Source organism: Chelonoidis abingdonii, chromosome 10 (genome assembly GCF_003597395.2).
Source record: "Chelonoidis abingdonii isolate Lonesome George chromosome 10, CheloAbing_2.0, whole genome shotgun sequence".
NCBI classification, from domain to species: domain Eukaryota; kingdom Metazoa; phylum Chordata; order Testudines; family Testudinidae; genus Chelonoidis; species Chelonoidis abingdonii.
The window spans coordinates 60,023,192-60,039,813 of NC_133778.1; the positions used below are offsets into that span (position 1 = coordinate 60,023,192).

Here is a 16,622-nt window from a genome sequence, read left to right on the forward strand (position 1 = left end):
CAACATCTCACCATTTTTTATGTATACATGGCCAACCTTTTGTCCAATTATTGACCTGCCATCCATAAAAAGGAGCTCCTGTAACATTTATTGGGGCTTAACAGGAAGTTAGATGTGGTTATAGAAGATGGTTTCCTTCCTTTTTGAAAATGTGTTGGGTTTCTATGTCTTAATGTATTACAACAGTAAAAATTCTGCTGAAATGTTGTAGTATTATGTAAAGGCTGGGAGGAAAGATTGGCCTACATCTGCCCTTCTATTTTTTTGAGATGTGAATAGATTTAAAGATTTTCTGTGTGAGAATCTTACATAAATGTACTGAATGAAGTAGCTCTTCCCGCTTGAGGAAGATTGATTATGCAGTAAGTCCCTCGGCCCGCGCCACTTCCAGCAGTTCCTATTGGCCTGCAGCAGCGAACCGCAGCTAGTGGGAGCCGCGATTGGTCGGACCTGCTGATGGGGCTGGTAAACAAACAAGCCTGGCCCGCCAGGGGCTTTCCCCACACAAGTGGCAACCCCGGTTTGAGAAACACTGGTATAGCTTGTAATGACATATTTGTGGAGATAGTCGTTTGCCCTTTTTTGCCTATCCTATGAAGCAGCTAAAAATGTTGGATTTAAACAGAATCAAGGGGAAATTAGATATTGTAAAAGTCTGGTTCACAACTCTTTACCAGATACTAAAACTGTTTTATTTAATAGTGAACGGTCTGTCAAACAAGGAAAAGGTTAGTAGGTATCTTAAATGGGATTTGTATTGAAATAAATGAAATGTATTTCCAGTTGGGAGACTATGAAATAAATGCAAGTCTTTGAATGGAAAAACAGAAGTAATTGTGATTCTGTCCCACCTGTTATACAAACTGCATGGATTCACAAATAACTATCTGCAAATACAATTGGGTATATGAAAACAATATAGTACATAAAACATGCACAGACAGACACACAGATTAAGAAAAAATATTTACTTGTCTTACCCCAAACCAAACAAATTGTTTCTAGTTGAATGCTTCTGCAAACATCATTTTTTAAAGAGAATTAATTTAAATGTAAATGTAGGGGTACTTTTTAAAAGGCATGTTTATTATCAGATTTGGATTGTCTGCTGACAATGTTTGGAATAACAGCATAATTCAAAGAGGTTTAAATGCATTAAGGCTTTTGTTTGTATAAGACTTCTTTCTCTCCTTTTTCTTTTAAGGCTCTTCCAACATTTTTAGAGTGCTTTATAGTGGCCAACAGTTGTTTGATACAGATTGCACTGGTATTTGGTTTATAGTTAATAATTTAAACATATATGCAAGGTTTGTTTTTTACTTGTGTGTGATATTTCCTTGTATGGATGCTGAAACAGATTATCACAACTTCATTATAATAAAGATCAATTGCCTGTAAAGCACATTAGTTTTTGCCTTGTAATGGTAAGGTGAATGGTACAAATTAACATAAAAAGTATGCCCGTATGGACCGCAGGCCTCCAAGCAGCAAATATTGCAAAAGTGTTTTATGACAGGAATATAAAGTTTATGTGCCCAATTTCTTTCATGCTTTTAATATTACATTCCCTTTATTTGTTCTCATACTTTTTTTCTGGAAGTCTAACCAAATGTACTGCCATAGGTTCTTGTTAGGGCTGATATCCTGAACCTGTGTTCTCATGTCAGATTACCTGGACACTGGTAAAATGCATTCAAGTACATGAATATAGAAGTTATGGTATTTTATAAAATATACAGAGAACTCACCCTGTTACACAGCATGACATTATCCTGATGCTTACATTCTAAGATTTGTACAGTCACTATAGGTCTGCATACTTGTGTGCATCTCCTTGAAAAAAATTCTTTATTTAAAATTCCTTCAGTGGCACATGTGGAATAATAAAGCTGTTCAAGTTCATCTCTTGAAACAAAGGTCTGACCCATTTAAAATATGTATAAATGAATATAGCACTCTTGCAATAATTTCATTTTCTTGAAACTGAGAAGCCTTTCCTTCAGAAAGTTTGCATCAATTAACAGAGTTTATTATAATTCAGTCTGTAAAAAGCAGCTAATTTTTGTGTTAGATAATATAATCCTCCGATATTTGTTTTTGTTTGCTTCAGCCTCACTGCATAGGGAGAGCTGGTATCTTGTGGCTTTCATCTCCAAGTGCAGGACATGTCTCTTTACTGTAGCTTTCAAAAGAAGACAGAATTTTTAACAATCACAATACTTAACTAAATGAACTACTAATCTATATTTTAGGATGGGACTTGGTTTTGTGTTTTCAAAGCCTCTCAGGTACCACAGTGATGAGACCATAGTCTGATTAGTTAGATGGAGATGCAGACTGTCTAAAACTATAATCCAGCATTTCCCTCCACACTGTGCCTTTTGCAAAGCTACATATGAATTTGATTATTTTTACAGAGGATTTTAAAATGATTACAGGTCTCTTTTTGGACCAACCTATTCTTCGTGTTGTATTGCCAGATTATATAATTTGCTTACTCTGGTTTTGGGACTATACTGTATCTGGAATCCAACAAATTGGGTGATACTTTAATACAGGTGGACCAGAATTTTGCCCTCAGTAAGGATGATTTGCCACTATACTCCAATACTGCAAAACAGCCCTAAACTGGCCTAAGTATCCAGTTGTGAATTCCTGGCTCACCACATCCACTAGATCCCCTTATGAACTCTGGTGGGGGTAGGAGATATGTTGAGGAGAAGAGGCATTACTGGCACTTGCTGTTCTTCAGTGATCTCTGGCTGTCACAAAGGTCCCCCTACAGGCTGTAATTTATGATGGAGGCCAAGCCATCTCACTATAGCCCAAGGACATGGGGAATAGCAAATGTGACATGGGTCCTGCACTGAACAGCTCTACTCAACCTGTGGAACAGAACCTCTAGCTCTCTATGCTTGGTTACTTCCTCACATTGCACAGTCTTATAGATAATACTTCACAGAAGATGCTGGAACAGGGGCCAGTCGTACTCTGGTAGCTTTCACTATTATACATAAACATTGAAGCTTTAATGTATTTTTGCCGCAAGGTTCTCACTAAAATATTTGTATAAATAGGGAGTCTTTTTCTTAGATCCTACTATCTCTTGGGATATACTCTATGGGAAGCAATTAAGGAGTTTCAGAAGAAGACTGGCATGTGCAGCAAATAGGAAGAATCTACAATCTAAACTGACTGAATTTCCAGACAAAAAAATTCTGAATATAGGATATGCTACATTGGTATCTCTAGAATAATTGCAGGAACTTATAAATTCTATATATTTTAACTCCCAAATCAGGCTGAATTTGCCTGGTTTAGGCCTTGACAATTTTAATGGTAATCAGGCAGGAAAAAAAACATTTTGTTAGTTGACTGTCTTAAACAGAAATCTAGGGCAATCCAGATTGTTGTAGTTCAAGACTCAGAGCTCTTGCTCCCTGTAGTTTGAAAGGTTATCTGTTTCACCAACAGAAGTTCATCCAATAAAAGATATTGCGTCACCCACCTTGTTTCTCCTGGGATTACAACACAGCAAACAGAGATGAAATTTTAAAATACCTTATATACAGGGATTCAGCACATTCTATTGCAGCGATTGGATTTTTAGATTCTATCCACCTTTTGGCAATACTCACTGTATCCCTATACTTTCTGAGCTCCAAATTTAGCATTCTTTGTTGATTAATCCCTTTGTCCTTTCCTTGTAGGCTCTCTACACGTTGTTAATATCATTTGTGAAGTGGTTAAGCATCCATTTGGGTCTGGAGCCCTTCCGTCCACATTTTTTCCTCTTACTTGGGATGGAAATTCCAGATAGTTTTTGCACCTTTGACTTAAATAAATTTCAAGCCCCTTCCACATTGGAGTACCTGAGCTCTTCAATCCAGTTGACTACACTACTTCCCTTAATTTCTCAATCCACTCCTATTGAAATAAGAAATCTTATTACTAAGCTGTTTTTGATTATCCTTCAATTTAATTCAAATTGAATCAACTCAGAATCACTCAGTCCAAGGTTATTTTCTTCAACTAGCTCCTCTATAAAATCCTCATTACTTAGCAAAAACAAATCTAAAATAGCATCAACTTTTGTTGGTTCAATGACTATTTGGTGAGAAAATATGTTGGTTATCACATCCAGGAATAATGAGGCCCTACCGTTAGTAGTAGTGTTTATGCTCCAATCTATATCTGAGAAGTTAAGTCTCCCATTCTGTATTGCATTTTATTGATTCAATTTAAACTGTATGTCATAACCACCAATAAAATGCATTGTCATGTTGACTAACCACAGTTGGAAAAGGTATTTTAAAGCATTAAAAATAGCGACTGTCCTTTTAAGAATTGACAGTAGACTCCAGGGTCCATTTGAGTGACACACAAATAGAAATCAATGTTAACATTAAAACAGTAAATACTCTGTAACCAAGTGATAAAGGTCTACTTCACATTACTTGCTTCTGTTAAAAGAATATTGTGGTAGGGAGGAATTCTTGGTGGTTCAGTATGTTAGTAATAGGGCATAGAGAGCTATTCACCACTAGGGTCCCAGTACTGCAAACATTTAAGCAGTCAAGTAATTATATATTTCAAAACAGTGTTATCACTCACAATGCATAAAGTTAAGTATATGTTCAAATATTTGCTGGCTCAGGGACTACTTCTCTATAAGTTGCTGTTAGACTTTCATTATAACGTAAATTTTATTATAAATTTTCATAATTAATAAAAACATTAAATTAAGATTAATGGCAATTTAAAAATATTCGGTTTCAGTAACATTAAATAGTGTTATTAACACAAATGCATATATTTAAAACATTTTCATTCTTACAGTGTCTCTTTAATTGAATTACTTTAGTTAACATTGCTTAGCTTTTCTTTCATTAGTTAAAGTAAGTGGGAAAATACCGTAGATGGGTAGGCTTCCAGAGGAAATAATCTGTTATCAGCCTAAATTTCTTTTTCCCTGCTCATGAGTATGTGACTGGAAGTTTATAGTAATGTTTTCATATTCTGAATCTTATCATATTTGTCAATGAGTCAACAACTTTTATGTTTGCTCATTTCTTTTTTGTTGCTATTCTTTTTTAAAATAAAGAAAGCAAAGCAATGTGTTATTTTTAAAATAATTTTCTTTAATACCTCTTAATGTTTCACTTTTACATTCTTTGCAGATGTATGCCACCATTATTGTGTGAATTCTGAATCTTGTACCATTGCCGATGATGGAAGTGTAGAATGTGTCTGTCCTGTACAATATGAGGGTCCAAAATGTGAAGTAGACAAGTGTGTAAGATGCCGTGGTGGGCACTGCATAATAAACAAGGACAGTGATGACATAATATGCAAGTAAGTGTTTTTGTTAGATTTAAAGTGATATATTATATACATAGATCAATTAATAGTTAAAATGAAATAATCAGTAAGTCATTATACTTGATAACATACAACAGAGTTGTATCACATGAATGGTGGATTACAAGATGGTGTAAACATGATATCATCATTAGCTCACAAGTAACCAGGCAGAGTCCTTTGTTTCTGGTGGAGTTTGAGAATTCAAGCTTTGAATGTGACAGGTGGGACGGAATGATAACCTGTGCAACTTCGAGGAGAACATAACCTCAATCAAAACGAAGAACTACATTTTACTCTCATAGTCTCAGTAAGTATAATACATGATTGTGCCATGGAAGCAGAGGTTATATATTATTCTGATCATTTCTGAAAGTAAAGATAGATATAATTTGTTAGATTATCAGTAACATGTACAGAAGTCCTTGCCTATGAGTATAATAAATGGATAATGTGTGATGGTGTGGGATGCCATAAAACTTTTTATTGTTTTAGGTTTGGGACAACCACATTACTCATAAGAGGAAAAAAACACACTAGAAAATTGTATATGTTATCTCCAATAAATGGAAATAAAACCCTGTAGTACTTCATGACATCACAAATTCTTTTACTACTTTAAAATATATTAATTGCTATAAAAACAGTTATATCATTGACTTTGCAGAGTTCAGTGAAATTCACATGTGCAAGTGAAGGCCATTTATATTTAATGGTTTGAATTTTATACGTCTTGAAATACAGGCGGTTGTAATATCATATCCTTATATATCATACATAAGAATGACACGTAAGAAATAAAACACATTAGGTATTCTACATAATTATTCAGCAAGTATAGAATTCTTTGTATTGTTTTTAAGCTATAAGCCCAAGAGCTACTTATCTTTACCCGCCTAAAACATGGAAGAATTGCCCTGAAAAGCATAGCTTGACGTGTTGCTACTAAGCCCAGCATTCTTTAACTAATTGTTTAATTGCAGAATCATAGAAATGTAGGACTGGACTGGACCTCAATAGGAGGTCTAGTCCAATCCCCTGCACTGAGGCAGGACTAAGCATTATCTAGACTAGTGGTTCCCAAACTTGTTCCGCTGCTTGTGTAGGGAAAGCCCCTGGCAGGCCGGGCCGGTTCGTGTACCTGCCGAGTCCACAGGTTCGTCCAATTGCGGCTCCCAGTGGCTGCGGTTCACTGCTCCAGGCCAATGGGAGCTGCTGGAAGAGGCGACCAGTATGTCCCTCGGCCTACGCCACTTCCAGCAGCTCCCATTGGCCTGGAGCAGTGAACCTCGGCCACTGGGAGCCGCGATCAGCAAGACCTGCGGACAGGGCAGGTAAACAAACCTGCCCGGCCCATCAGGGGCTTTCGCTGCACAAGCGGCAGAACAAGTTTGGGAACCACTGATCTAGACTATCCCTGACAGGTGTTTGTCTAACCTATTCCTAAAAACCTCCTAGGTAATTTGGTCCAGTGCTTAGCTACCCTTACAGTTAGGAATTTTTTTCCTAATGTCTAACTTATAACTCCCTTGCTGCAATTTAAGTCCATTACTTCTTGTCCTGCCCTCAGCAACTAATCATACTGTGGGTTCAAAAGTCTTGGTTAGATTTTTGCAATTTTTCAGCTATTTAATGAAATGTTTGATGATTTGGGCTCACTGTGGTCCTTGTCGAAGATAATAGATCCATATAGGAAAAAGGCATTTAAGACATGTTGCTTTTATACCTCAGAGAAGAGCATTCAGCTAAAAACTCTGATGCCTGCAAAGCCTTTCATTAAAAGCATTCAGAAAGACTGAAAGATTCAGCTCTTGAACCTGCTTCTGCAAGAGGCTCTGAAAAAACATTTAGGAAATCCCATAAAAACGCCTATACTCAGAACATTAAACGTGTATTCCAAATTTAGGAATTGCTAAAGATAAAATTATACATGTGTTACAGTCATGTTCTCATAACTAAGGTATTAATAGAGTGTGTGTATAATCTACATGTACCAGATTTGGGGCCCTATGATGCCTGCTTTAAGCAGCACTACACCCACTTTAAAGCACCACAAAAGGATTTTTCCTGCTCAAGGGAATCTTGGGTGCCATAGATCTAGTGCAGGTAGTGTACTCAAGGAAATGTGGTGTGACCACCTACATTCTGCAATCCCTAGGCACTGGAATAGTTTTTTAGGGCCACAGGAAGCTATCATAATGCTGGAGAACCAGGCCAGTGCATCTTTGAACTCATCATTTTTCCTTACCTCTGCCATGTGAACAAAATCTGGAGTCAAGGACTATTGTATGAACTATGTGTTATAGCTTCCCTTTAAAAAGCAAATTATATTAGCCAGTTTTATTTTAAAATGTGTTTTGCTTTTTTAATTACAAGCATGTAGACACCTGCCAATTTTGCTTTGTTTGCATCTTATAAAATATTTAGTTTTGTGTCTATGTAAAATAGATATAATTAATAGACCTACAGTTGACATTACAAAAATGCGTAACTTGCTTCACAGAGAACAGCAGTCAGGTTTTCCATAAATATGAATGCATTGGATGATAATCCCTAGCTAGTTTTCCACAACTAAAGGGTTAAAGAAAGAAAGAGCTTTTCACATTCATGAGCAAAGCTGTATGAAAATCATCAGCATCATGAAACCCTTTTTGCAGTTTGAAAGTTGCTCAGTAATTGGCCTTTCTTTAGAAGCCCTGTTGTTAGTGCATATTACTGCTGGAACCAAGCTGCCACCTACACAGTGCTAAACTGGCATTGCTAATAGACGTGTCTCCTCTCAGTTCCTCACTGCTACGATAACTTCAGACTGGAAGGAAGTAGGGCTGTTAGAACTGCTAGTTATTTAATGGAAGACAGAGCTTTAATACATATTAAAATGAAGAAGAAAAAGCAAATGTGGGACCCAAAAGAAGATGGGAATGAGCTAAAGAGAACAGTCAAAGAAAGAAGAATGAAAAAAGTATTGAAAGAATAAAGAATGCAAAAATATAATATCATTAAAGGCAAAAAGAAGCCAAAAGAAATTATGTTTGTGAAGATAAAAAGAAGATGCAAATGGAAAACAGTACATGTCACATAGAGGTGTGGAAACGGTGTTCGTATCACACAGCATTGAATCCTACTTGTTTTTAGCTGTTAAGAGGCTTCTGCTGGTGTGCAGATGGATAGATAGGTAATCGCATTCAACTACAGTACAGTACCTTATGGACAAAAGCAGATTGTCTTCAGTTCCATCCCATTTTGTGTTTTATAAGTATAACAGTGAGAGAGAATCAAATTTCTAGTAAGTAGTCGAACAAAAACTTTAATAAAATAGAATATTCACATGTTTTGAGAACTATGTGTATGTATTGCAGCTAATCTCTGTACTTATCTGCATTGAATGGTAATATCAGTACCAGAGGAATAGTTTGATAGTCAGCAATTAGGTACGGAGAATGAGAGGTTGTGCAATTTACAGCTGCTAACACAGTGAATTGAAAAAACTGAACAGGAGCCTAGCAGCTGGATCTATGAACACATGGGTTTTAGGTCTGAACTCAGAAAATGTACAAGTTGTGTTTTGCTGCAGATTTGTGACTTTCACCAGTTGTTTTTACAATGCACACAACAGTAGAAACTATTAAAAAGTCTACTTTTGTCAACCATTGCCACAGATAGCTTCTAATAATAAGGGGAAAGTGTGGTAATCACAGACCACTGCTTGATAGCAGTTGGCAAATGCCAACAAAAAGGATGTCTTTTTTTGATTAAGGCATTGGAATGGGACTCAGGCGATGAGAGTTCACTTCACACTTCTGCCAGAAATTTCCTGTGGGACCTTAGCCAAAGTTGCTTTTATCATCCGTGCCTCAATTCCCCCTATGTAAAATGCAAATATTGCTTTTCACTCACTATTTGTCTATTCAGATCAAGGACTAAGGTATGTACCTAGCACAATAATCCCTTAAACTTGTGGCTAGTAGGTACTACTGTCCAACAAACAATCAGTAATAATAATATTGGCTTTTTAAAGACAACCATGCTTTGTCTACAGAATTAAGTTCAAACTCAGACTGAGATTGACTAAAAATATGTTATTTACAGTTTTATATAAAAATGTAGGCAAAATGTTATTTTTTTTCTTAAGCCCTGGAAATGGAATATTTATTCAGACCTGAAGTATTGAGAATCAGTCCATTTATTAATTTCTTATGTGCTTACATTTAATACCACTTAGAGGTTTTACAAGCAATGCCCAACTCCCAAAAGGCCTCAGAGGTGGGGGAAACTTTGGGCTAGTGTGGAAAGAAATTCTTTGGCCTCTTTTAAGGGATACAACCCTCCTCTTCTTGGGAACATTCAGCCTCATTGTCATCTGGAGGAGGAGGGTGGTTAGGCTGATTGGTGGACCACAAAGCTATAGCAAAACCCATTGGCTCCCACACACTTAATGGGAGGGTTATAAGCTCTTCCGTCAGCTCTAGGAGCCATTCTGCACAAGAATAAAAACTCCTACTCCACTCCCCCCTTGGCATTAAAATAGGACTGGGTCTTCTGTCTTCCTGTGGACATCATACTAATCACCTGTTGGTACTTGGAAGGAATTTTCCCTCTCTGCCAGACTGGCCTGAATAGTGTAGATGTTTTCACCTTTTTTGCAGCAGCCTAGGTTAGGCTGTACCATTCATTTTTTATCACAACTTGGGACATGCCCAGTGCAGGTAGTCATTCAGTAGGGTAGGTCTGGTACTCTGATGAACCAGACCCAGAAGTGGATTAGAAGACATACAACACTCCTCTTCTTGGGAACATTCAGTCTCCTTGTTGTCTGGAGGAGGGAGGGTTAGGCTGATTGGTGGGACACAAGACTGTAGCAAAGCCTATTGGCTCCCGCACACTTAATAGGAATGTTTATAAGCCCTTCCCCCAGCTCTAGGGATCATTCTGCACAAGAAGAAAAGTTCCCACTCCATGTCCCCCTTGGAATTTAGGTCTCTTCTAAAAAAAGGTGGGGAATGGGGTGGGGCTCCTAATGTCTACTACAGGAGACAACCCCATCTTTCCTTCCCTGTTAATCCTGGTATGACGGAAGGATGATGGGTCCCAGCAAGCCTGCTGGGACCAGGTTAAAACAATGGGGGGGCTGATGGCAGCCTCCACCAGCTGGAGTGAATCGTAGTAGGAAGAATGACCTGCATGGGAGGAGTTATTGTTGGATAGTTCCCAAATATATTACTTAAGCAAACTGCACCCTAGTTAAGTCACAGTCCTGGTGTCTTGTTTTGTCTTCATATGGTGTCCAGGACAGTGGCTCAAGGACACAGGGGTTTACAGCAAAGCAATGATACTCCATTAAGATCTGCAGAGATATTGGTAGGAGATTACATAAATTATAGTAATGGTTTATTATGATGAACTAAATAGACTGAAAATATTAGAATTTGTATAGAATAAAAGTGACCTATTCTACAAAAATCTGTTTAAAAAAGTTACTGCCTCAAGCTAGACAGTCTTGGTGAAATCTAATCAATCAGCAATTCTGCTACTTCTCATAAGATGAATGTTTTCATCTGTAGATAGTTCACATCTGCTTTCAACAATAATGATGTGGAAACAATTTTTTTCATTACAGCTGCACTAATGGAAAGATTGCTTCTAGCTGTCAATTATGTGATGGCTACTGTTATAATGGTGGTGCATGTCAGCTGGACCCAGAGACAAATATACCAGTCTGTCTGTAAGTATTTTTATGTGTATCATTAAAACATCTGTGTGGCAGTAAATAATAAAGTTTTTGTTCATCTGCATTTCTTATCTGTTCAGGTATTTATGATGTATCACTTACGATGGTATTTTTACTTTTCTAGGTGTTATTTTTGTCTATCACTCTGTTCTACTGCAAGTTGTAGAATATTCTTTTTATTCATCATTTGAGATTGTTGATGATTTAGTGACTGTTGTTTACTGTTCTTCAACCAGAAGATTTTACAATAGAATACTTAGAATACTTAAGGCTGAGGTGTGACGACCTATTTGCTGGCAATTCACATATATAGTAGTGTGAGATTAACCATATATGATCAATATTTTGATGCCTAATGATTTCTCTCTTTTTAAGTGGTGTGTGTTTTTCATATTTTAATAGTCTCCTTAGACATAGTTTGATGTGAAACCATGAAACAACATAGGGCTGGTGTAAAACTAGTGTGTAAAACTGGTCTCAGGGCTGACTAGTTTTACACACATTAATTGATGTAGTTTTGTAAAAACACTTAGAAGCTTCAGCATGTACCAAATGTTACTAACAATTCTTAGCAAACAATCATGCATTATCTTTTTTTAAGTCCATCATGTTCTAAAATTGCCAATACTAACTGTTAGGACATTTGGCTTTAGTGCTTTCTGTCAAAACTCTGATTCCTGAAGCAAGGGATAATACAGGGTCCACTGTTACCAAAATGTTTTTGATTAGTGTTGATTACCCATACTTTTCAAGATGTTATTAGATTGGACCTCCTGTGAAAAGGCTGAACATATTTAGTGTGTGTGTGTGTGTGTGTGTGTGTGTGTTACCATCATTGTATGTAATGAGTTTAAAACTTGTTCAGAAAAAGGCAGAATATTTATTTAGCTGTATTTTACTGAAATTCTGCAGATGCTCTGTGGGGTTTAAAAGTCAGCGCTGTGACCAGAAAGTGAACCCTTGTGATTACTACTGTCAGAATGAGGGAATTTGCTCTTTAACTGCGTTTAATGAACCGAGATGCAAGTAGGTTTAACCTTCCACTTAATGCTGCACATAGTGTGACATCATTTCAGGCCACAGTTCATTGGTTCAAATCATGCACATTCACATACATTTCACAGCATATACTTAATCTGGGGGCTCATTTACGTAATACACACTTACCCTTTTGATAGTCGTACTGATGACTGTATTTAAACATAGATTGTTAGAGTGTCTATTGCCATATTATTGGAAGAAGAAATAATAGAAAAGAATTATAAAAATACTACTTCAGCATTTTGTTCCTGGATGTGGGATCTGAGGTATTTGAATGAATAATGCATCCGCAGCATAAAGTTTTGGGGTGAAGCGAATTGTGCACAAATTCATTACCTGCTGCTATTTTAATGTATTTTGCATTTCCAGTATTTACAGAGTAATTAAACAAGAAGGCTATTTGGCTGCCATTTTAACAATTAGACTCGTATTGGTAAACCTCTTTGTTAACTTAATCTGTAAATCAGGTTTAAAAAAGCAATTAGCACAAACTACAAAAAATTACAAAAGCTCTCTTAACTCTTTTTATCCTTTATTGATTCAGTTCATAATTTACCTTCATTTTTATATTACCTTTCTCTCAAGCAATTTCAGACATACTTCTTGAAAAGAAACTGTTCATTCTCATCAGGAAAGGAAATTTCCTCTGCCTTCTGCATAATGAAAATATATCCTGTCCAAATCCTCACTGATTCTAAATGCCAGAGTAAGCTGCACAGGGCTTCAGATAACTGTTCTGATGCAAGGGTCAGAATTCAAATCATGAGCCAATGACACAGACTTCAGTTTGATAAAATACAGAAACTCCAACAGGTTTAATATATATTCAAATATAAATGCATTGTATATAAACACATGTTTTCAGGTTTTAGTAAACACATAATATTGAGGTTCTGTTGTAATGTAGTGGAGGGATTTTGGCGGGGGGGACAATTAAAGTGATTAGGATGAGGAATCATTCTTTCATTTTTGTTGGAATGTATGCTTACAGTTCCTTTTTTTTTTTTCTTCAATACTTCAAAGCAACAAAACTCTAGGTCTTGAGCTACAATAATTCTGTGGAAAAGCAGATTAGTGTTCTGATTGAATCAACATACAATGAAGGCATTCTTCGTGTGTGTCCATTAACTGTCAGTAATTGATTAATAAAATTCAGGGAATATGGGTTTGAACTATGCATAATTTTATGGAGAACATGGTTGTCTTAATTCAGCATTTCTTATATTTTCACATAACACTGCATATTATTCTTAAGTAGTCAGAAAACTGCAGTTACATACTAAAAACAATCCACTACTGTCTGCTTTTGAAAATGTGCTGTCAGTGCCTTTTCACCTTTCTGTCTAATAAACTGAAGCACGTCAATTGATATTTTTAGAAATTATAAACAATTTTAAATCTATATATTGGTATATGAAATAGAAAGTTTAATAGAGAATTGACAGTCAATCATGAATTTTATCAACTGTCTCCCCCAATTTAAAGAATGTGTTAATTATGTGATTTGTAAATATGCACTTTGTCTCTAATGTACTTGACTATTGCTAGTTGTTTTAATGAAATATTTTTGGTGAGGTTTTTTTAAGATTTTTTTTTCCTGAAGCTTTACCTTTATTTACCCAAATCAAAGATGACATTCTGGTTTCATTAAAGTCAGTGCCAAAACTCCCAGTGTCCTCAATGAGATCAGGATTTCAGCCAAGGAGAATTGAATTTCTTAGAAACTCGTGGAGTAGCATAAATAGGGGTTTAATATGATACATATTTCATGACATCTCATTCCCTACTTGGAGCAGATCCTCAGGTGTGGTCCACCAATACTCGCTGTTAAAATGGGAAGAAGAAACTAGGATGGCAATAAATACCTTTGAACTCATCCAATCTTGGGGCTACTAGTGTAAGTTACAATAGATGCAAAGCTGTCCTAAAACCCAGCTGTCTACAGTTCCAAGGAGCCATTCCAGCAGCAGGGCGAGTGGACCACGGGGGCATAGAGACAATCTTCCCTTTTTCCAGCAGCGCAACATGTTATCAGGTGGTGGTTGGTGTAGCAGTAGCTATGGATTAAAGCCGTGTACCACCAGAGGGTCCCCTTAAGCAGGAAGAATGCTCCACTGCCCAGTTACACTGGGTTTTACAGCCTCTTTGCATTGGTGTCCTGATGCAAATCAGTCACAGCAGGGTCCGAAATCTAGGGTCTTGTGTATCATTTTAGTTTTCTTTACTTTTGGGGTCTGTGGAACCGGAAAAAAAAATACCATAATTCTATAAATAAGATGGTTTCTACAATATTTTTTACTAACCATGAACCAAGAAAGCCTGATCTCTCAAAACTTTAAGGCCAATTAAGATTGAGAGACCAAACTAAACATCTAAAATGTGAATGTCCATCTGTCACTACCACATATATAGTTACAAAAAAATAATGTTTTATTAGCATACAAGAAGATTAAATATCTACAGTTCTTCAGCAATCTTATGCATTACTTATAGCATAAGATAATTCATAACAGAATACAAACATATTTTTGCATCATGGAAAGAGGGTTTTTTTCCTTATTATTATAGTGTAGTGTGTTGGCATCCTATCACTAACCTTGATGAAAAGCTGTGAGTTTGCAATTCACTATAACCTGCAATTCACTATATACTCATGGCAGGAATTCAGCTTGAACATCAAGAAAAATTCATTCAAAAGGTATTAAATCTGCTCCTAACAAGCTGTGCTTGCTACCATTAGTAGGGACAAGGCAGACTCTGTGGTTACATTCCTTCCACCATGCAGCAGATGGTCTAAATCCATATTTCACCTTTTATCTACATAACCCAACTTTAAAGCTATTGTTGGGGCACTAGCAGCTTCATCCCACCAGAAACTTTCTTTTTTCTGTCTTATGTTTCAAGCTACTATGGAGTATTAGTGGGGTATCCCTACCCCATGCCTCCCAACATTTCCAGTGGCTAAATTGGGACACAGCACCACTCAGATTTGGCCTGTCTTCCTCTCCATAAATGGAGATGAAGGGCAGATAGACCAAATTTGATTGACGTTGCAGCATAGCACACAGGGTCACAATGCCAATCAAATTTGGTTCATCTGCCCCTCCATCTCCATCTACGAAGGATCACATGGGCCAAATCTGAGTGGTGCTGCAATGCCATGTACCAACTCCCTCATGGTTTCACTGGCCCTTACAACCAAGGAGCCCAGGGCAATTGGGAAGTCTGCTATCCCCTTTAAAAGGTTACTCTTTACTGTACTAGATATGGCAAAGCAGATGAAGAACCTAGAGCTTAAATCTAAAAAATCCATTTGTGAGAACACCCAATTGGTGTTTAGATGTTTTCCACAGCTGTTCCCAACCAATGATGACTCATTCATTCGTAAATAGCAAAGAGCTCAGCTGTAACATTAGGATCTCTTCCCCAAAACTGATCTAGAGAGGCTGCATCAAACTGGCTGGCAGGCACCAAACTACGCCAGCAGAAAGTGGCCCTTGCTGGAAGATTCCCTGAATGGTAAAGCCTTATTACTACCTCAAGGGGCAATTAGAGGGTGCTTCTCTAGGCAGAGATGCCACTTTCTTATCCAGTTACTCTTTGGTTAGAGATTAAAGGTTTGTCTCCTATACTAACCTTCTCTTTTGCCCCCTTCTCAGCTATGTCTATGAAAAGGTCTTATTCCTTAGTAGAGGTAGGGAACCCTCCAATCCCATCTCCCAAATAAAAAAAACCCAAAAGTAGGGGGGAGGAATCAGTAAAGATACTGAAACATAAGAAAATGTTCTAAGAGACACCAGAAATCTTTCCCTCCTCTCCCTAGCTCTGACTACACCCCACAGAAACAGGGAGCTTTCTGAATCTGACTATGAAGGAGAAGAACTGGAGAAAATGGATATACTTTTTCAACCAGATTAAGAAAAGGAACAATCACAACCCAAAGGAAACTGCTCCTCACAAACAAAATTGTGCATCCTCCATTCATTCGCTGAAGATGTCTGTCGTTAGGGAAGAGGAAAAACTATGCGCAGAAAGACAGCAAAGCTAAAAGGATATGAAGAAATTATTTAAAATCCAGGAATCAGATATTCCATATTATCCCTTCCAAAATTTGTCACAATAGGACGAAAGATATGGCAATCCTCTAAGAGGACTTCTTCCAGAAGGACCCTACCAAGAAGAAATTAAAAAAGCACAATTTGGAAGAGTCAAGCATTCTGAGCCTCCTTGGTCACTGCATCATTTTTATTATTATTCATTATTAATTGTTTATTTACTTATTTATCATTATTAATAATTTATTTACTTATTACTTATTTATTTATATTATGGCAGCAGCTAGAGGCCTCAAGGCCCTTGTACAAATTTACAGTAAAGACTATCTCTACCCCAAAGAGATAACAATGTAAATAAGTAATACAGGAAAAGCAATGAAGCATTCAGGTACAGAAATAATAACTTGCCAGCATCACATTTAAATTTTTTTCTTTCT

General features: G+C 36.9%; 1 protein-coding gene across 1 annotated transcript in view; it reads left to right on the top strand.

Moving 5' to 3' along the window:
- The window catches only part of LRP1B (LDL receptor related protein 1B), a 1,355,016-nt gene that overhangs the window by 1,314,019 nt on the left and 24,375 nt on the right, over positions 1–16,622 (top strand). Inside the window, 2 exon segments of the mRNA XM_075069829.1 lie at positions 5,181–5,355; positions 10,979–11,083. Coding sequence (XP_074925930.1) covers positions 5,181–5,355; positions 10,979–11,083 — 280 coding nt within the window.